We start from the raw sequence: 17402 nt of genomic DNA on the forward strand, positions 1-17402 counted from the left end.
CTTGAGCATTGAGTAAAGTTCTAAAATACGACCCTTAGGTTCTAGAATAGGTTCTAGAATACGACCCTTAGGGTCGTATTCTAGAACTCTACTCAATGCTCAAGTCAGGACATGAGTATTGCAGTGAGCACTGAAAATCATACTCAAGTCCTTGCCATTAGGGTCGTATTTCCAGTGCTTGTGTTGCCAGTGCAATCCTGACTTGAGCATTGAATAGTGTACTAGAATACGACCATGGGGTCGTATTCCAGAACTGTACTCAATGTTCAAGTCAGGATTTGAGCAGACTTGCGTATGATTTCAAGCACTGGAAATACGACCCTAATGGCAAGGACTTGAGTATGATTTCTAATGCTTTGAATCATACTCAAGTCCTGACTTGAGAATTGAGTAGAGTTCTAGAATACGACCCATAGATTCAGTTCTAGGGTTTCAATTTTGACGCTTCCGTTTTTTATTATTCACGGTTTCGTAAACGCGGTTTTCCCGGTTCTCTAGAAACGTCACTTGAGACTAAAAAAAAGCCAGAATCTTTCTGTTTCGTTTGTGGAAGCTTTCTTTTTACACCTTTCTAAAATTTTCGAGCTTTGTGTTAAACGAAATTTTGTAGATAGAAGCTAATTTAAATAAACAAAGTCGTGTGTTGAGTATTGAGTGATATAATGGTGTTTACGGTATCGATGCGGCTTCGAAGAGTTCAATAAACGCAAAACATCCAAGTTACCCGAGTGCTTTAGTATGTCAATGATTATTGGTAATCTACTTTATGAAATATCAGTGATTTTGCTGTGAAAAGACTTTGCAGTGTTGATATTTTTAGTAGTTTAATATGGAAAGCTCTAATCTGCCCGAGAGGACTGTTCCAATTCAATATATGCGTGGATCGCGGGCGTTCCGACAGTTCAAGAATCCTCCTCAGCCTCATATGTGCATACAAGATACGATCAAAGAAACTTCAGAGAAACTCTTCATAAACGTGCTAGGATGGCAGAAAATCGTGAATCCAAAACATTATTCAGACCCTATCCCTCTGTATGGAGGTATGCAGGTAAGTGGGCCAATTGCTTTCTACACCGAATTTGTCATTGGACATCAGTAAAAAACATGCCGAACCAATGACATTGTCTATTGATAATCTAGAAATATGTTTTGTAGTTGTATTAATAGTCATCTTTTTTTAGACTACCTACACTATCTTTGTTGTTATTTGACATATCTCTCTCAAAATAATCTCACTCTAACACTGTTAACGGATGGAATGCATGTCTGTAATTCGAAACTGATACTGGCCCTAGCCTTGTGGCCGCCATTAAGGAAATATAGTAGAATGTCTGTAATTAATGCATGCAGTTGTGATCAACTGCAAATAGTCAAGACTTCAATTGCAAGAGTCAGCTGTAGTAGATATAACACAGATAGTATGAAAATCAAAAGCAGGAATTGATATTTTAGTAATGATTGTGCTTCCATTTCGACATCAACAAATTATAAGTTCCCAACCTAGATTCACACTGCTTGCAGTCAGTATTGACTGCATGCAGTTGTATATATTGACGTCGCGCATGCAGCCCATATAGTAGCAGCCTTAATGAACACCAACATATTGTTATTATATTCATAAAGATTCCTTATCATATTTTAGGTTTGTATGGCCTGTCTGTACAAGTTATAGTCAAGAGGACTCATCTGTTCTCATCAGAAATTTAGTCAGGATTGCTTTGCGCCCAGTCAACCCGCTGGTCATCCTTGGATGGGACAACTGTATTACTTTTATTGAAAAAATTACATATTGTCAGGGATAGCGCAATTACGCGTAACAACGTAACGTAAATTTCGGTAATTTAGTCGTCTAATCAAATCGGCGTAATAGTTGTGGCAACGAAATTAGCATGATTTATGGGAATCTATTGTTATCAGTCCATCCATCCATCCAGTTTAGTGCAGATATGTTGATAATATTACATATGTGGATTTGCACTATCCCTGACAATATATTGGTGAAGAAAGGGTGTAAAAGTCAATTTTATCAATATTTGGAAGACATGCTTCATTTAATGGAATATAAGCAGGGTGCCGAGCCCAATATCAATTATTAAAAGACATTGGTCAGGTAGGAGAGCTAAATTTAAGACTCAGCAACCCGTTGACACAGAGTACTGAAGCTCTATATTCCTATGTGAGGTCTTGCTTTCTGATAAGGAGTTGCTCCTCATGGGAGTAATCACAGATAAGAAAGGATGGGTTGTTTATATACATACGAGTATGTTATGAGTCCGATATAAACACCGGAACATTTCAGGCGTTTTGAAAATAGATTTAAAAAAGAAATCAATATTGTTGTTCATGTAGTTCAGTTATGTTTTTAGCTTCTTGTTAGCTTCTTCCACTTTTGTACTCATACTTTATTTACATGCCAAATAGGGCTTCTTTAACTTACGTTATTTTAGATTTTAGAAAAATATAAAGGACATGATCGAAAATGTTTATAAGATAGTTTGTTTTTCACTTGTCTTGTTTAATTTGTACTTCAGTGTTTACACACTTTCCTCCCCAAAGTAACAATTACTATAATATTATTATATTAGATATATACATAATGGTATTATTCATTTCACATGTTAATACAAATTAAGTTAAAAATTGTTTTGTCCAGGTACCACAAGGCTGCGGTCCCAACAGCAGCCGTCCTCCTCTACTGGTCTTTGCAGTGATGGTTAATCCGGACATACTTAAGGCCAATGGAAAGAATGCCAGCAACCCTACTGTAATTATATTTTAATATTCTATTACTTTCATTAAGTATGTACTGTACAGTTCCTTAATATGTGAAAACATAAGCACTTTCATTACACAGGTGCAATAAACATTACTCACAATTGCAAAACATCTTGACTTTAAACTAGGTCACCTCATGCAGATTTGCTATTTAAAAAAATGTTTATTGAAATTCATACAATAAATTGCTTTGTTAGTGGTCATTAGATGTGGATTTTGATTCCCAATAGGCTCTATTTAGAAAACACATGTTTCTAAATTGGTTTAGACCTTGCTGCTCTGAATACTGTTCTGGAGTGAATTTTGTCACTTTGGTATTCACAGGAGAATCATTTGCTTGAGACCAGATAATTGGTATGGTTGTCTAGCACTTAATTATTATTAATTGTGATAAAAATGCCATTTTACTATTGACATACTTGATCCTGAGTGTGGATTGTAGTGTAATGTTCCATTTTGTTTGTTTTTTGGTTGTGGTTCTTATCAATGTAGCCTTATTACACTCTAATTGTATCTTTATATTCTCTATACTAATTATAACTAACTGCCTCTGTGGCCAAAAGGTTACCATGCCGGACTACCACGCAGAGGTTTCAGGTTCAATACCCGAGCCAGGAGAAATATTTGTATGGCCTACATTTATTTCTCTCGTGAGTTTGGGTGTAATTTGTGGTTGGTTATGTGTGTGTCCATAGCACCCGCGACATAGGGTTTCCCTAGTGCGGGGCTATGTTGAGTGGGTACGTTATTATTATTATTATTATATGTAACTATGAACAATAAAGTCCTTAGTAATACTTAGCAACAATATCATGTCACTGTGATGGCACATTTAGTGGTACGTGTGGTGGTTTCGTGTCGCAATTAACATGCATAGTGTAGTGCTGTATAGCACTTGCTTGAAAAATTTTAACATAACATGATTTTAACCTATGAATCTTTGTTCATTGTAAATGATACATGTATACAAATGTTTCTTTACAAAGAACAGCTCCTAAAGTTTTATACTCGTTCTTTTCAGGGGAATCTGTTTTACAAATGACGAGTAGATGTTAATCAATGTTATTTCAAATGTAATTTGTTTACTTATGAGAGAAGATATATTTGAGTAACTCTCCTCTGCACCTAGTATACATATATGTTTAAGCATTATTTAATTAATTCAGCAATGTGTTAATATATTTTAGGATCGAGATGCGCTAGTCAGTCTGTTGTGCGATTTTGTAGAAGCTATGAACCCTGGATTAGTATTAGGCAGAGAACCAGTTATCCTTAAGGATCGGGACTTAGCTGGAGAACTAAAGGACGTCTGGCTCGCAGTCCAAAACAAGCGGGAACGGGAGAAAGGAATGAATCAGGATGTTATGTATAAGGTTTGTTGGTATTTGCAACCATTATTAAGGAGTAGTTTGCTAAACTTTGTGGGAAACACTGACACGTAACAAATGTTTTCAAATCTTTGAAGTCTTTCATTTATCGCGTAAAGATCTTTGTTTACATTTTTATCATCATTAGTGCTGCTTCTTTGATATCATCGTTGTATAAATGGTTAATGTTAACTACATTTTCATTGTTTGGTTTTTCCAGGTGTACGACATCGACGGAATTGGCGTCGAAGATCCAAATGAAGATGACAAATTGAGAGAAAAACAAGACAAAAACTCGCCAACTCGGGGCGAGAAGAAACCAGTGAAATCCTCCAAACAAATACTCCTGAATGCTGGACAGAAGTCAGAGTTTGACTCCGGAATGAACAACTGCCAACTAAACAATAGCTCAAGGGAAAGCAAGTGCAGTAATTCAGACAATACTACATACTGCACACCTGTCTATGGACAAATAGTGTCCACTAGAGAAAATCATAATGAAATTAATGAAATACAACAAAAATTTGCCTCTAGTGAACCAACCAAACCGTCAAGCTCATTAGGAACAGACTTTGACCCAGCACAAACCAAAGAAGGCTGGGACGAATTCCCTAAACGCAACAAACCAATTAAATCAGAAACTGACAAGAAAAAGTGTTCTAAAGATAAATCAAAAGTCAGTAATGGTAAAGCCCATTTTGACTTCTTCCCAGTTTTCGACAATAAAGCCAACGATGGCGCGTTAACGTGTGGCCAAACATTGGAATGTTCGGATAGTACAGAAGTTGATTGCGATAAACAAATTAATGTTGACAATTCTAAAATAATTCTAGACCCAATGCAGAAACTAGTTCTGCATTCGACTGATAATAAAATATGTGATAATAAGCCAAGTGCTCTCAGCTCGTTGAGTTCTTAATCTTAAAGCTTTTACAAACTTTTGTATTGCAGTTATTTAAACATGTAAAGGCTTAAATGCTGTTTTATGAGACATGTTAATGTGAAATGTAACCACAGTCTGGTGTGAGCAATATTGTATTACTAGTCAAGCCCTTTGCATTGATACAAGTTTTTGAAGATTCACCTCTTGCAGATTATTCGCAAAATTATATCTTTTTATATTGATTAATTGCACAAATGAACTCCTGTTTCGAGTTTTTTGGGTATGTTAAAGCAAATTTTAGATTCGAGAGAGTGTATCCCAAAATTTTATGTACAGATGCAGCTTAATGGCAGCGGGATCAAAATAGATTGTAAGATTAATTTATAGCAACTACTGTGCACAACGTGTTCAGATTATTATTTTGGTTGGAACGGTGAACCGTCAGAATATATTTGAAGTTGTTAAATTCTTGCATGCCAGGTGTTTGAGAGCTCTTACTGTTTAATGGTTGTGTATATTCCCTCATCTCATTGTACAAATGGGACAGAATATCCACTATATGACGTGCGTGCGTGTATGCTAGAAAAATTTATGCAATTTGCTATAATATTATATTTAATTGTTGCCAATTTACTGTAAAATATACCTAGAAGTTCTTTTTAATTGAAGTAAGAAATTTTTGAAATCGATTGCTCATAGGTTATTCTAAACTTTATATTTCGTTTTAACTCTTCGATGACCAATGCTGTATCTAAAAATTTGACAATATAATCTATTGAAGTATTAACGCCTGTGCTACGTTCATCACTGCCAAATGTATACCTACTACAGCTGGATATACAAAAAGCACTCTTAGAAATAAAAAAAATACTCATTTTCGTAAGCCCGCTCGAATATTTTTTATAAAATATGTTTTTTTACAATTGACTACATTTCCCGTAAGCATCACGGACGAATTTAAAAAATTCGATTGTTTTAACTTTGTACAGATAGATCAGCTACTGTACAGAAGCCGGCAAACATCTTAGTAAATGACCTTGAATGTACAGAAATGCATTTTAGGTCTCTTGGATAGTGAAGTGCGGTTAGCGAAGTCGGAGAGTATTGTATCGACCGCGCGATTGTTACATCAGTCGACTCTTGCCTCCTGCGTCTACGTCTCACTGAAATCCCGGATACAGTCGCGCGCATTAAGCTGTATTTTTTGCAGATTCCCAGAAAGACAGAAAAATAAAAAAATAAGATAATTATATTGCACGAAAGTGTACGTGAGCCGACTCTTTACTACACTACTTTTTGCTCAAGATGTTTGCCGGTTTCTGTAATATGAGTTGTGTCGCTAGCGTGTCTCGCTGCTGAAAGTTCTTTTGACGTTTTTCTACATCGTAACGTTAGTCCTATTTCCTTATTACGGATAAATTGATCGATCTGTAACAGATTTAAGAATTTACCAATGTCGGTTGTATAAAAATATATATTTTTTATTTTTACAACTCTTGATGTGCAATGTCTTTGGTTCTATATGTTCTTATTTATTCGCTTATAATATTTTTAACTAGTTAGATATATTTCGATTATTACGAGTAGCTACTACGTAATAATTTAATCGTATTATTACGTAGTTTTACTTTTTTGGCTTATGAAGATCTCAGATTAACATGAAATGTATTTTAACTGAAAAGAAAAACAGGAACAACAATACTGTTCAACAAGCAAAACCTTCAATTAATCACAATTAAAAAAAAAAGCACTAAAGCGTAAACGCAAAACTGTAATATCTTTTGCATGAAAACAGGATTGTGACAAACAAAAATTGTATTACATTTTTTGGCATAATTAAAAAAACTTAATGCTAATAAATATTTTAATAAATTTAGTATCAATATTTGACAATCTGGAAACCTTTGAAACTAATATCTTTCTATCGCACATCATTAACAAAATATTTCTCTCCGAACTTCCGAATTTGGAGTCTATTTTTGATGTGCTACTAATTTTAAATCGATTTATTGTTTATAGAAAAGTATTTCTAATTTTTAAAGTATAGTTTTAGATAATTTTAGTATCTACGTATAGTTCAACATGCCCTAGGCAGTGATATTGATTATGTTTCATTAACTGTAACCATTATGTTCCTTTGCTATTGTATTTTATTGTAAAAGGTTATTTTTATAATGTAACTTGAAATAGATTAGTTTTTCGTATGATTAAAGTCATTCGTAGGTTGCATTTTATATTTATGTAATACTTTTATGCATTTAATTTTTAAAAACAGTTACAATTATTGTAGTGTTGAAACACTTACAGATATTGAATATGTTAGCTCTGGATATGGTTTTTTAATTTTAGAAAATTAGGATGACTTTATTGTGATTTCGTGCAGTCAACAAAAGGTCTACTTTTGCTAACAGAACCCATTGAATTTGTTGGTGTCAGTTTTCCTAGACAAAAGAAATCACAACTCATTGGAAATGAGATTATTTTAATTTTGTAATGTCGACGGCATTACGAAATTAAAATTACGGTTTTACAACTGGCAAATGGAGGCCGGGCAACAACAGTTAATTTCAGTGACAGTACTTTTATCAAAACTTCATGAAAATTTGGAATGTCTGTTTTGCTGACTGTACTTTAAATGTACCTAAAGTAAAGGAATTAAAATATCAGATCTCTTGTTTACAGTATTTAAAATTATTACATGTCATTTACAAGACTGGTTTTGTGGGTTTTATTTCTGAAAATAATAGACAATACCATGAAAATTGAAAATACCAGGGAGTAACAGAGTGTTTGTGGGACACTAATTTAAGATGCTATATTTATAGTCCTTAAAAGTATATAATCCTATCATAATACAGGCTATTTTTTTACATTTGGTCGATTCAATAACCAGATGAGGCAAGCAACTTTTTAAAAGTCTTAATGCAGTATGACTTACTTTTAAAAATCAAATAATATCGCCATGAAGCAAAATATCCAATCTACAATATTTTAAGTACTTTCCTCCGTGTCCAAGAACCGTGGGACCTCCTGTATAAATTAAGTAGTATGATATTTGATTTTCAGTGCATCTTTTCCTGTTTCTTGTAATAACATTTATGTCAAGGCAATGGAAAGTGAATGATACACATAATATTCTCACCGGCTCATTTAGCGGAACACTAGTAAAATCTCCAAAATAAAACAATGTTTTTTCAAAAGTGGTTGATTATTTGACTTTTTTATTTTAGGTCTAATTTGATAATAAAAAATAAGTTCATTGTAATTTTTTCATTTCGTACTATATAATAATAATAATACATACTTGTCAAATGGTGGTTCGAGGTTGATTTCGCGTTCTTGTAAATTTATATACTTTAGTTGAAAAAGTTTTTTATTTTTAATCAACTTAAAAAGAAGAGGAAGTTCTCAATTCGACTGTACTTTTTGTGTGTATGTTACAAGATATTCCGATATTTAATTTTGTAAACCGAATTTTTAATGGGTTTTATTTGGGATAAATTAAGGTATGAATCCTATTTATTGAATTTCACCTGCCTAGATGCATATAGATGTAATTAAAATGAAAACGAAATGTTATAGTGACCTAGAGCTGATCTGACGATGGAAATGGCAGACAGATGGGAGGAACTCTTCAACAGCGGCAGCGTAGTGACAGCAGCTATGTGTGTTTGAGATATCAATTATTCATTTGACGAGGTCTTCCATCTGCGTTTCAAATATCATTGAGATAGAAGCGTCAACGCCCACAGCGAAAGCGCAAAAACTAACATCTTTAGGTCAACAATATCTTGTACTATAGCGTACTTTGAGGACGATTTTTTTAAATAAAAAAAGTTATCATTATTAAACTTTGCTTTAATCAAATTATTATAATTCTCAGCCGTTTCTGCTTTGTCTTTAAATCTAAAAAAAGCATTTAGTTTAATTTGGACTTTTTTCATTAATTACTTGCATACATACCTACTAAATATATGGTAGGTTTATTGTTATTCTATCTATTGAAATACGAATGAAATCTTTATCAGTATATAACACTATTATGCAATAAATAAGACGTCATATATGCTCTAAGAATAAGACGTTACAAGTGAGAGGAAAATATGTTAAAAAAGTAGTTGACGGTATTTGAACTTTTTACGCCACTTCAAAATTAGTGTCAAAGGTCTAACGACACGTAGTGTCATTTTCTCTTTGATCTTTTACACTAGACCAAATCTGTGTCAATTCGTAGTAGTCATTGGTCTGTTACAAAATGTGTATTTAAATTCTCTTTTATAAATGTATCGCCTTGATGAAAACTAAATAATTGTTTTGTGCATTGATTAGCAATAATGTCCGATCGGAGTGGCCCAAGTAAGCATTCTAAGTATTACATAACATTTTAACCGGTATATTTTTTAATTTAATAGGTAGGGGCATCATACCTGTGTGGACTGTTAATTTATTGTTTGCTACTTGAATGTAATTTTATAATATTTATTTAGGTAAAATAAGGAAGCTAAAGACCAAACCAACATCACGAAGTGAACGAGCGGGATTGAAATTCCCCGTGGGTAGGATACACAGATATTTGAAAGACGGCAATTTTGCTGTAAGAATCGGCGGAGGCGCTGCCGTTTTCCTTGCTGCTGTGTTGGAGTATCTTTCTGTCGAGATACTGGAACTGGCGGTGAAGGCAGCCAACGATAATCAACGGAGCCGGTTAGTGGATAATTTTCGAGAATTTAAAAATGAGACTTCATATCCCAATTAATCAAATGATTCCATTGATAATGTTGATAAGTATATAGTCTGTCTAAAAACCTTTTAAATAACTATGCCTACCGAGTTTACAAACATGTAGCTATTTATAATTATAGTAAATTAAATTAATTTTTATATGCCTTGTACTTACTCTTCACAGAGTTTCTCCCCGACACTTAATGCTGGCGATACGCAACGACGATGAATTGGACAGGATGTTACAGGGTGTCATTATAAAACAAGGGGGAGTCTTGCCCAATATCAATCCCATCCTCGTGCCCAAGAAGACAGGCAGGCCTAAAAATACCACCAATACTAACACTTCTTCACAAGAATATTGAATCGTTTTGGGCATTTATTAAATTATTGTTTGAGCATATAAGATTAACCTGTTTTATATTAATTTTAAATAATCTTGGTTTTTGATAAGATGAATGAAATTAAAGTATCCTACCTAGAGTGAATTTTTTAATTAAATTGTTATTATTTTGGGGATTTTTTATTTTACGATTCTTATTACTAACTGATTTTTGTATGTTTTTTTTATAATATATAGCAGTCTATAGCGTACGGACGTACAATACCTACTGGAGGCGGCATCGATAGGCGGTCCTTAAATTAGATAGGACAGGTATATCTTTTGAAAAGTTATTTAGCGTGAGTTATAAAATAAAACTGTATAGCTAAGAGCAAAAAGGATGTAAAACGAGATTTGTAATAATTTGATTGAAAAACAGCGGAAAAAAAGAATCCAAGTAAAAAATCTTTCTATTGCTCCATCGTTAACTTTTTCTTTTTATTTATCGGCGGTGCCCTTATAAGATTTCGCCAGTATCAAGTGTACCAATATTATTTATCGGTTCCAATAGGACCAGCTATTCAACATGTTTTGTGGGGGTACCTACATACTTTGTTAGAGAGAACAAGCTCATAATAAAGTGAATTTTGAATTTTGGTGTTGCAGACCTGAAGGTATTTGTAAATATATTAATAGGAGTTGATTATTATTGTTATTAATATTTATTAAGGCTTTGGCAAAGCCATCAGCCTAAACATGAAGTTTAATTATGTTTCTGTAAATATGGCCGCCACAAAGAGGATAGGCAATTTGAGGCGGCGTGCTTGGATTGACTCGGGATTCCTTAAAACGGGCCGTTACGGGTATTCTAGTTCGAGATTCGTATAATTTCGCGTTTTAATCTTCAATTAAGGCACAATAGCACTATCCTATTCCACTTTATACTAGATTTCACAAAATAATTGAAAATCAAAATAAAAACGAAACTTTTCCCTCCAAAAGGTCCAGGGCGGATCCATAGGAGTTGATGGAATGCTTAATAAGGTAGGTACCTAGATATACGCAAATTACAATCTATATTACTGCTGGATATACAGTATTTTTTTGAAATGTCACATTAAGGAGAAATCCGAAACCTGGTAGAAGATTCAAGGAAACTGTTTTAGGCTTAGAATAATAACGGTTTTAGGAACTATTAAGGCTCAACTCACACTGACACAGAGTCGAAGCGTCGCGTCGCGACCTGTTTTTGTACCTACTACAACATCGTCTCGCGACGACGACGACGACGCTCGCATTAGCGCGCCCGGATCACAGTGTGGTCGGCGTCTGAGGCTTGATGCCTCACTGCGTGCGCCCTAGTAACGCGCCGGCGACGCTCGAAACCGCTCGACTTCAAACAAGCGTCGACGTACGATTTCATATTTGCATAACAAAAATTTGTACCTTAATAATGGGAAAATAGAAATGAATATACTATAGGTGAAAAACGTGACCTGTCGCAACGCTTCGACTCTGCGCCAGTGTGAGTTGAGCCTCATTCTTTTTTTTGTAAAAACTATTTTGGCATACCTACCTAGTAAATTTTTTGGTCAAGCGTGAGTTGTCCACAAAAAATAATAAAATTGATCAAAACTTTTTTAGTGCTGATCATGAGGGATAATTTCATTCAAAAAATCGGGACAGCAGAAGTTGGTAAAATTTCACAAAATATTTTTTCATACTTAATTAATAAAATTGACTATTTTTAAAAAAGCTGCTTCCAGTTTCTTATCCATATAATTATGGATTACTTGGTTGTAATGGAAAAAAAAATTAAATAGCAAAAGTTGATCAAATTTAATTTAAAAAAATTCATACAAAATGAATAAACATTTTATTAAATTTGACCAACTTCTGTAGTCCCAATTATTTTGTTCCAATACAATAAAATGATAACGGTCATTTTAGGACTTGTTCACTATCTAATTTCAGTGACAATTTTTATTTTTTATATACCTATTCAAGTATATTATCGTGTAATTATTAAATAATATTTCACGATACAATACACGTACATTAAACAATATAGCACGGTAAAAAATTGAATACATAATAAAAATTGCAACGGAAATTAGGTAGTGAACATCATTCTTATGAGAAACATAGGGTCGTCATCCAGAACTCTACTCAATGCTCAAGTCAGGATTTGAGCAGACTTGAGTATGATTTCAAGCACTGGAAATACGACCATAACGGCAAGGACTTGAGTATGATTTCTAGTGCTTTGAATCATACTCAAATCCTGACTTGAGCATTGAGTAGAGTTCTAAAATACGACCCTGAATCTATCAACATTAAAAAAAATTGGTCAATTTTATTAATTTTCTATGTTTGAAAATTCATTTTATGAAATTCAGAAAAATTATTTATTTTTCTGATAAATATAATTTTTTTCAAAATAGAAATTTTCGGATTGCCATGCAGGTGAATAGCTTGTTTAACACTACCAAGCCATTAAAATCTGGGGTAAAAAATAAAGTTGCCAAGGAAGAAAATATAGAGTGTATGATCTATGGAAGATGGAAGAAACCATAAAGGATGGAAGAAGAAACTCGAGGAAATAAAGCTTCCTCAACGGCAACGGGACACATGTTCACAAGGATGGAAAAAAATAAGTTCACGCAGAGAGATTGTGGAATAAATAGTGCGTTGACTGACTGTAGCGATGACGGGACGAGTTGTATTTTTTCAACTCGAGTTACTCGAGTTGACGTGATAGCTGACCCGACTCAATGGCGAGTCGCCAGTAAATAAAAAAAATCGAACCGACGACGATTCAGCGAGTTGGGCACGATCGGCATGGCCGACCGCGATTCGAGCGTACTATCGGAGCACGCTCGAATCGCGGTCGGAATACTTCATTCACTCAGTCGTCGAACGGACCGAGTGAATGAAGTATTCGGCTCGTCGTCGTCGGGGCGGGTACCGAACCGAGTTAAGTCAAGTTCTTCAAAAAGTACCTAGCTCGAGTTGACTCGCTGTGGGAGTACTTAGAGTTAATCGAGTTAAATAATACGATTTTATTCGACTCGTCCTCGCCCATCGCTAGTTGACTGACAGATCACCGCTTTTTGAGGCAGCACGTCTGTTAATTCATAAATTCTCTCAAAATTAAGTGATCGTTTATTATCGTAAGAATAAACAATCATTAATTTAATGGAGACAATATTCTAGTTGTGTGTTGTATAGTTTTTAAGTATGTCGTTAAGTTAATTTTTAGGTTATATTTGGTTAAGTTCACGTAAAAATCGAAATAAAATGAGTAACGGGAGAGGTACAAATTGGAAGAATTGGGGTAATAAACCTTTTGGTAACAATTCTGGGTCGTACAGAGGTGGACAAGGGCGTGGGGCGAGAGGTTTTAATCGGGGAGGGTATAGGAACTTCAACAATCAGGGTTTTTACGGTGATAACTTTAGGGGTGGAAATCGAGGTGGTTTTGCCAACCGAGGAGGAGGTGGTTTTGCCTACCGAGGAGGTGGTGGCGGCAATCAACAGTGGAAGAACAGGCCTAGACGGGAGACGCCGGGAAAGAGGCTCACTGAAGAGGAAATTGGAGTCACAGAGTATATCAGCAACCATGAAGGATTTTCTGGGATTATCAAGTCCAGGTAAGCTTAGCAAATTGTTTGTGAAATTTATGTAGTCTTTGCATTATGTATGTATGCATCAATACATACTACACAAACAATATTCTCAAAAAGCATAAAAATGTTGTTTTTAAATAAGCAGCATCTTAATAACTAGTTGTTTAAATGATCTTAATATATCTTTGATACATTCAAGCACCAACTCCTTCAAAAAAACTGTAACTGTATCTTAAATTACTGAGAACCTTTTGTACATGATTTTGAGGAGAAACAAACATATTATTATTATTATTACATTCACACCTCAAAGCAAAAGTTGTTACTCAAATTTTTAATTCAATTTGTCAGGTATTCAGACTTCCAAGTATCAGAAATCAATGAACAAGGTGAGGTTGCAAAGCTAACAGACCTGACTCCACCTGCCCCTCCCAGTGAGGATGCTGTTGATGAAGATGAGGACTTGCTTCTCTGCAAGTATAATGTCGAGATCTTGCCTATGGACACTTGGGACCAAATTAATAAGATTGCTGTGTGTACTGAACCTAGTGAAGAGAAAGTTGAGGCATGTATCTATTATTGAATAGTTTTTACCTTTCTTTAATTGCCTAATTTATATAAACCCAAAAAAATGTGATATGCATGCGTCTCTGTAAGTAAATTGTACTTAAATAAATTTACAGAATAGAACTACTTGATATATATCCGTGTCTGGAAATGTTTGCTCTCAAGTACTTATAGAACTAGTTAGTACACAACTCTCTGTTTCCTACAGTTCATACCTTAGATACTGTCAAATAAATACAGTTCACTCCACTTACAGATAGACGTGACAGGCATGAGTAAGGAGCAACGGACGAAAATCCATGATGCAGTGAAGAAAGCATTTGGTGACAGCATTGTGGGCAGCACTGTGAATGTTGACGATAAGAAGTTTGTGCGGTTTGAGAAGTACCGGAAAGGAGGTTGGTTCAAGGTCATACTTGCATCTCAATTGCTTATATGTGTGAACATGTTTATGCACATTTTATTATGAGAGTTGTATATTATGTACCTCTTGCTTCATCTAACTTCCAACTAACATTTGTATCTGATACTTTTATAGTAATTAAACAATATGTACAATCTTATTAAGCTTTCAAGACAATGTTCACTATTACTTGTTGTAAGTTTACTTTTTTAAGTATCACTCATGGACAAAACTAAATTAACCTCAAGATTGAAAACTTGATAATTGAAAATTTTTCCTTATTCAGGTCATAGGTGTGCTCAAACTTGGCGAAAGCGCTGCGTGCGCGCTACATACACGCTAGTTAAGTGCGCCACAGTAGACAAACAAACAAATATAGCATGTGAGAGGCGCAAACTGATCATAATGCACATTATATATGTAGCTCACGAGCTTTTCGCAAACAGGTGCATTTGCCAGGTTTTTACGCACCCTATGACGGTGAGCCAGGGGAAGGGTGATATGTACAAGTAATTTAGATCTATAACAAATGACAGGAGATTGTTTCTACCGCATCAAATTTTAAACCTTACTCTTATTATAAATTTTACTGAAAAAGAAAACTTAAGTATTCAAATAGAAAAAGGCTAAAAAGTCGTTGAAAAACCAAATACAAAGATACGACGCAAGCACATAGAAAAATTCGTGAGATCCGCTGGTTCGTTCCGTGGCTTAGTTGGTAAAGCATCTGGCTCGGTATGCTAGAAGACGTCGACGAATTATTTCTGAGTGTTCCATCTTTGTATCAATAATTATTCAAATAGGTTCGTCAGCTAGCTTTTCATACGTTTTCAAAGAGAGCCATTATTTGTTAACTGTTACACATACTTAAGGCTTTTCGTGACTGTTCCCAGTGCGCATAGACACCAGAGTGAAGTGGGTGTGGCCCGGCGAGTACGTCTACTTCATAGTGCACAAAGAAAATTGCGACACCATGGACGCCGCCGTGCGGATAGCCGAGCGGCTCCGACTGAAGTATGCGCGTTCGCGTTCTGGTAACGTTCCGCGAGGAGGCCAGGGCTGGTGGTGTAAGTGGTGTTCGTCGCCAGCGTCAAGCCGTCGCTGCTGGGCTACGCCGGCACCAAGGACCGGCGCGCCAAGACGTCGCAGTGGTTCAGCCTGCGCAAGGCCGACCCGCGGCGCGTGGCCGGCGCCTGCCGCGGCCTGCGCGACATCCGCGTCGGCAACTTCACCTTCCGCGACACCAACCTGCGGCTGGGCATGCTCCGGGGCAACAGGTCAGTGGCGGCCGCTCCCCAAGCGTAGCTCGTGCCCGGGACTATAATCTTTTCTGGAGCCGAAACTAGTGGATTGATGTTGCTTGGAGGTTCCGCATCGCGCTGCGCAACGTGACGGCGCCCGACAGCGTCGTGGAGACGGCGTGCACGCAGCTGCAGCGGCAGGGCTTCTACAACTACTACGGGCTGCAGCGCTTCGGCTCCAGGGTGGAAACGCCCACCTACGACATCGGTCTCAAGCTGCTGCAGGGGAATTTCAAGCAGGTGCTCATGTCGATGCTTGTAACATTATTTATCTCAATATTAATATGTAACAAAAAATAATCTTCACACACTTCACAATTTTTTGAAATTTTACAAATATTAGCACTACCGCTTGTCTTACTGGAATAGTAGCACAGGGCAGCGACTTTTGATGCTTCACATATGTTTGTATGGTCTACAATACGACCTTACAAATTTTCTAGGGTTTTTAAACCACGTCTTTGTTGCTTTATAGAGGAACAGAGTTGAGACTTTAACATAATACTGGATAATGTCGAATATTTAAGACTTTAGAAGCTGCGGAGAAGTATGTTTTATCTAGAATATCTTGTCGTTAGTGTGGTTTTAAAAACATGGTTTTGTATATCTATATTTTTTTATCAAATTATCTTTTTCAAATATTGTCATTACTTTCAATGAAAGGGTTTAGTTGGTTGGTGAAGTGAAAAAATTTGTGTTTGTTTATTGTCGTAAATTTGATTTTTAATATTGAACTGTAAAATGGGCTAAAGGAAAATTGAAAGTTTTTGTATTTGGCTACTGTAATATTGTGTCAATTTAAAAAAAATCTAAAAAGTAACACCTGGTGCAATTGTGCGTTTGTATCGATGTAGTCGTGCGTTTGCATCGTTGCTACAAATCGCCGTGTATGACGACCCACCTTTTTATCGCGTCATACTCCGGGGCAGAACCTTATATAAACCTTATATAAACCTTAATAAATTTTTATTTTTTCAAAAATATCTATAACATTTCTATAAAATTCTGGTCCTATTTAAAAATATCTATATCACTAGTTTCGTTGTAAACTTTAATTCAATGTGGTTTTGCTGCGGAGCATTCTTCCCGGCAGGACCACCAATAAATATCTATTACTACACATAGTATAAGCAAATATATGGCATCAAATAATTCTATAACAATTCTATATTGGCCTAGCACCCCCAAACCCTCAATCAGTTCGTATATTAAAAAAAAAATTGAATACTTGAACAAAACGACGCCTCTAACTTTTTCCTCGAAAAGTCGCTAAGCGCCTACATAAAAGTTCTTAGCGAGGACATGAAATATCATATTATGTGCACTTCCACGCGTTTTGGTAATTATCGTAAAATAAAATAAAGTAAATATTTTCTCATGTTACTGATAAAACAGTATTTAACCTAGTACATTTTCATGTCATTTTCCTGTTA

General features: G+C 35.4%; 3 protein-coding genes across 3 annotated transcripts; all 3 read left to right on the plus strand.

Moving 5' to 3' along the window:
* The first annotated feature begins 580 nt into the window (after positions 1-580).
* Positions 581-6755, plus strand: LOC113236989. The gene is made up of 4 exons (XM_026473227.1): positions 581-1048; positions 2654-2764; positions 3963-4148; positions 4363-6755. Exons 1-4 carry the CDS (start codon positions 830-832, stop codon positions 5059-5061), a joined length of 1215 nt encoding a protein of 404 aa, XP_026329012.1. The 5' UTR covers positions 581-829; the 3' UTR covers positions 5062-6755.
* Positions 6756-9225: 2470 nt separating this feature from the next.
* LOC113236992 (histone H2A-like) lies at positions 9226-10246 on the plus strand. The gene is made up of 3 exons (XM_026473231.1): positions 9226-9381; positions 9513-9729; positions 9932-10246. The coding sequence occupies exons 1-3, from the start codon at positions 9360-9362 to the stop codon at positions 10110-10112; spliced, it is 420 nt and encodes a 139-aa protein (XP_026329016.1). The 5' UTR covers positions 9226-9359; the 3' UTR covers positions 10113-10246.
* Positions 10247-13140: 2894 nt separating this feature from the next.
* Positions 13141-16471, plus strand: LOC113236963 (pseudouridylate synthase 7 homolog). Its single transcript, XM_026473192.1, has 7 exons — positions 13141-13722; positions 14050-14263; positions 14522-14663; positions 15562-15682; positions 15757-15945; positions 16035-16227; positions 16445-16471. The coding sequence occupies exons 1-7, from the start codon at positions 13370-13372 to the stop codon at positions 16469-16471; spliced, it is 1239 nt and encodes a 412-aa protein (XP_026328977.1). The 5' UTR covers positions 13141-13369.
* Positions 16472-17402: the final 931 nt, after the last annotated feature.

This window comes from Hyposmocoma kahamanoa, unplaced genomic scaffold, assembly GCF_003589595.1.
Source record: "Hyposmocoma kahamanoa isolate Upper Pololo Valley unplaced genomic scaffold, ASM358959v1 92, whole genome shotgun sequence".
NCBI classification, from domain to species: Eukaryota; Metazoa; Arthropoda; class Insecta; order Lepidoptera; family Cosmopterigidae; genus Hyposmocoma; species Hyposmocoma kahamanoa.

Excerpts from the sequence above, each read along its gene's own strand:
- LOC113236989 (XM_026473227.1), top strand. The coding sequence starts at position 830 with ATGGAAAGCTCTAATCTGCCCGAGAGGACTGTTCCAATTCAATATATG. Across the intron at positions 2,765-3,962 it reads AGAATGCCAGCAACCCTACT|GATCGAGATGCGCTAGTCAG; the intron begins GTAATTATATTT and ends AATATATTTTAG. Across the intron at positions 4,149-4,362 it reads ATCAGGATGTTATGTATAAG|GTGTACGACATCGACGGAAT; the intron begins GTTTGTTGGTAT and ends TGGTTTTTCCAG.
- LOC113236992 (XM_026473231.1), top strand. The coding sequence starts at position 9,360 with ATGTCCGATCGGAGTGGCCCAA. Across the intron at positions 9,382-9,512 it reads GTCCGATCGGAGTGGCCCAA|GTAAAATAAGGAAGCTAAAG; the intron begins GTAAGCATTCTA and ends ATATTTATTTAG. Across the intron at positions 9,730-9,931 it reads AACGATAATCAACGGAGCCG|AGTTTCTCCCCGACACTTAA; the intron begins GTTAGTGGATAA and ends TACTCTTCACAG.
- LOC113236963 (XM_026473192.1), top strand. The coding sequence starts at position 13,370 with ATGAGTAACGGGAGAGGTACAAATTGGAAGAATTGGGGTAATAAACCT. Across the intron at positions 13,723-14,049 it reads TCTGGGATTATCAAGTCCAG|GTATTCAGACTTCCAAGTAT; the intron begins GTAAGCTTAGCA and ends TCAATTTGTCAG. Across the intron at positions 15,683-15,756 it reads GCCGAGCGGCTCCGACTGAA|CGTCAAGCCGTCGCTGCTGG; the intron begins GTATGCGCGTTC and ends GTTCGTCGCCAG.